The sequence below is a fragment of the Sinocyclocheilus anshuiensis genome, unplaced genomic scaffold (genome assembly GCF_001515605.1).
Source record: "Sinocyclocheilus anshuiensis isolate Anshui unplaced genomic scaffold, SAMN03320099.WGS_v1.1 scaffold1677, whole genome shotgun sequence".
Classification (NCBI taxonomy): Eukaryota; Metazoa; Chordata; class Actinopteri; order Cypriniformes; family Cyprinidae; genus Sinocyclocheilus; species Sinocyclocheilus anshuiensis.
In genome coordinates this window covers 323,346-327,355 of record NW_015538006.1, presented here as the reverse complement: position 1 = coordinate 327,355, position 4,010 = coordinate 323,346, and the positions used below count along the sequence as shown (strand labels likewise).

Here is a 4,010-nt window from a genome sequence, read left to right as displayed (position 1 = left end):
TTTTAGTACACTTTGAAGTATAGTCTTAGTAAACTACTGGTTTAGTAGTTTTATACTGCAAGTATACTCGTAAGTTTTCTTTAAGTGAACTTTACATCATACTTTAAGTATACTACTATGTCCCTATTTAGGTATTAATTTGTATATATTTTGTTATATGAATATCTGAACATACAAAACATCAAAAGAAAGAACAGGGTATCTGCTTGTAAACAAAAACATTTTATTCTGGCTTCATGCATTATTTTTTTAAACACTTTAATGTGGGTAAGTTTTATAAATAAAACATTTAAAAAAATAAAGAAATAAACAACATTTTGAACAAAAAGCTGAAAAAAGACTATTAACTGGATTTAGAATGATAATCAAAACGTAGATGGAGTCGATCAACACCCCAAAGCTTGACAGTCATTATTACCTCTTCATTGGTTGACATTTTATTCCATAATGTTACACAGTTTTGATACTGTTTTATGTCTGATGATCGTGTTAGAATACATGTGGAAGCATCTGTTGTTTCGGTTTCTTCTTCACTTATGTTTTGGATATTCTGTACAGAAGATGTGTACTAGCGCCCGCTACCGTATAACAATGAAAACATTCTCGGAGCACAAGTATAGCTCAAATATATTTAGACTTTTTCTAAGTATAAGTCAAGTATACTTAAATGTCATTTTAAGTATATTTCTGAGAAGTACATAAAGCCCATGTCTGAGAAGTACATAAAAATTAGACTGAAAGTATACTTTCCTATTTTTAGTTTAAAAGAAGTATACTGATAGCACACTTGAATAAACTTCTTTTTCGTAAGGGCTCTCGAGGAGACCCCACATAAATGACCAAAAAAAAAAGAATTAGCGCTGCTAGGTGTTTCTATACAATGGCTGAGGGAGTGATGGCAAATTTGACGTCAATCTCAATATTTTTCTCCTCTTTTGGAAAGGCGTGGAAATTACAAATAAAACAAGACTATACGTTCTGTTATATTTTTATTTACGGGTGGGACGTGTGTCCCCACGACCCCCGCCACTTTTTGCAACATCTCGCGGCACGCACAGATGTACCTAAAGAAACATCTCCATTGGATAACAGATTCGTTGGTCTGTGTTAAACAACAGGCGATCTATCGCTGGGATGTGTTATGGCGAGCGCTCGTTGCTGCTGTTATCAGTTCTCTCACAATGCGCAGTCTTCACACAGACGATCGTACGCTTTGTTCTGGTAAAAGCACAAAACAAAATGCACACAAACATGTCCTTGCTCTTGATATACAATGGGTTATTAAAAAAGTATGTTCTATATAGTATGAACATGTGTAGTATGAATGCTATTCGTTGTCATTATCATGTGAGCTACTAGCGTCAGTTATGTTGCTTCACTGCCACTCACAAATCCTCTCCTATGGCCACATGGGATAGTAATTTGTCCATTGTATGCACACTTCAGATTGTCGCTAGAAGTAGTAAGTCATCTGGGTACTTTTTGCCACCTACGTTTTCATGAGTACCGTGAATTTGGACATACTACTCTTTTCAAATACTGTTTTTTGCCTGCTGTATAGTAGGAAAGTATGCAGTTTCGAATGCAGTCACCGTCATGGTTATTAATGAGAGAAACAAAGCTTTTCGAAACTTTGAATCAAATGAACCCAATGCCTGACAAAATTCTTCACTATTTAGAAATGCTCAAAATGCCACACGCTGGGGACACCTGCTGGTCAAAACGTTGTAAATGCACTGAAAAGTTAGATCAAACATGCATAAAAACATTTTACGAACAAAATAATAATAAAATACAAAATAATTAACAAATCATCTAATGCCATTGAATATGATGTGTCTGTCTGTATAATATGTGTTACTTTATTCATTTGTAGGACTTGTTTTGTTTATGGAGAGCTTGGTCAATCAGGCCAATAAGAGACTAATAACTATAACGTTTCCCTTTTATTATACAAATGTGTCATAAAAATGTCTACAAATGTATGAAATTGATCTGGGATCAGGTCAAAACCATGCAGACACTGTTTCATGGACCCTTAGCAGGGCACCATTGAAATTTCAAAACATTTTGAAACAGCCTCTGTTACTGAAATCACATGACTGGCATTTTGATACTCGCCCCAAATCACTGGTTCAAAACAAATGATTCACAAAGGTTTCGAAGCTTCACAAAGCAGTGTTTCAGAAGCAAACATCACTAGTTCCCACAACCAAGGAAAACCTAAAAATATAAAGAAATTTGAAGTCTGTGATTTCCAGACCTAGAAAAAGTTATATTCTATTGAAAAATATATATATATTTTCCTAGCTATGCTTAGTTCTATAATTTGCAAAAAGACAAATAATTGCTATTGCAAGCACAGTTTCTAAAAATGTATTTTTAAAACCCTTACACTAATCATAAAAAATTGGATATGTCATCGTGGAGATTCATTGGTCAGTGGTTTTTGAGAATTAAATTTAAAGTCAGTTTATTTTAAGTCTTCAGTTAATATACTTTTTGTAACATGTTCCTTGAGTTGTATTTTACTAAATCATTGGTTACTTCGCAGACCTTCGGTGACAGAGTGCTGTACCCATTATCATGGATTGTGCCTTTATTTGTGGTGTTTTCCACTTTTGGTGCAGCCAATGGGAGCTGTTTCACCGCAGGCAGGTTAGGAAATTCATCTGTGTTATAGTCATTTGCACACTGGAAAATATCCTGAAAGTTGTTGTCTGGGCCTGACTCTCACTGTCTGTTGTGTCTGTTTGTTCATGTTAGGTTGACATATGTGGCGGGACGGGAGGGCCACATGGTTAGGATCATGTCGTACATCAGTGTGAAACGTTACACACCTTCTCCAGCTCTAATGTTTAATGTAAGTCTCATGGAATATTACATTCTCAACACTATTACATCAAATATATGACAACATTAACAATATTTACGTTTTGTGATTATGTATTTATTCTTGTATGTGATTTGCAGGGTATCTTGTCAATCATCTACATCATGCCTGCAGATATAAACACTCTGATCAATTACTTCAGTTTTGCTCAGTGGGTTTTCTATGGGCTCACATGTCTTGCACTCATTGTTATGCGATTCACTAGGAAGGAGCTTCAGAGACCTGTCAAGGTTAGAGTGACACCTCATCATGTGGATGAATTCAACTTTTGCATTTTGCACAGCATTTGCATTTATATGTAATCATTTAGCAGATGCTATTATCCAAAGCAACTTGCAAATTTTCAAAATTACGAACATTAAAAGCTATTCGTGATATGACCCGATAATATTCCCAGTGGTGCAAAAGGCAACTTTCAAGAGGAAGCTAGAATGAAAATATTTTCTTTTTTTTTAATATAGCAGGTAATCTATTGTAAAATGGCTACCCGACATAAAAATGTTTGCTTTTTGTTTCTCTCAGGTGCCAATAGTCATCCCTGTTCTGGTGGTGATTGTGTCCTGTTACCTGGTTCTTGCTCCCATCATAGAAAAGCCTGAGTGGGAATACCTGTACTGCACAATGTTCATAGTCGGTGGTCTTCTCTTATATGTACCTTTCATTTACTACAAATTCAACTGGACTCGCCGCATCATGAGTAAGTAGTAATTACACATTTGGATATATTCTAGTGAGCAAAAATGTATGTTTGTTTTCAACATTTTGAACAAAAAGCTGAAAAAAGACTATGAATTGGATTCAGAATGATAATCAAAACGTCGATTAACACGATTAACACCCCAAAGCTTGACAGTCATTATTACCTCTTCATTGGTTGACATTTTATTCCCACAGTTTTGTTTTGATGCTGTTTTATGTTATCGTGCTAGATTACATGTGGAAGCATCTGTTGTTTCGGTTTCTTCTTCACTTGTGTTATTTGGAAATTCTGTACAGAAAATGTGTACTAGCGCCCCCTACAGTATAACAATGAAAACATCGATTCTAGGAACACAAGTATAGCTCAAATATATTTAGACTTTTTCTAAGTAGGCTATAAGTCAAGTATACTTAAATG

The 4,010-nt window shown here is 35.1% G+C and overlaps 1 protein-coding gene across 2 annotated transcripts in view; it reads left to right on the top strand.

Moving 5' to 3' along the window:
- The window catches only part of slc7a9 (solute carrier family 7 member 9), a 17,502-nt gene that overhangs the window by 9,285 nt on the left and 4,207 nt on the right, over positions 1–4,010 (top strand). For both annotated transcript variants that reach the window (XM_016472291.1, XM_016472297.1), the window contains exons 9-12: positions 2,555–2,658; positions 2,767–2,863; positions 2,974–3,123; positions 3,416–3,590. In XM_016472291.1, the coding sequence (XP_016327777.1) occupies positions 2,555–2,658; positions 2,767–2,863; positions 2,974–3,123; positions 3,416–3,590 (526 nt within the window). The remainder of the gene's footprint in view (positions 1–2,554; positions 2,659–2,766; positions 2,864–2,973; positions 3,124–3,415; positions 3,591–4,010) is intronic.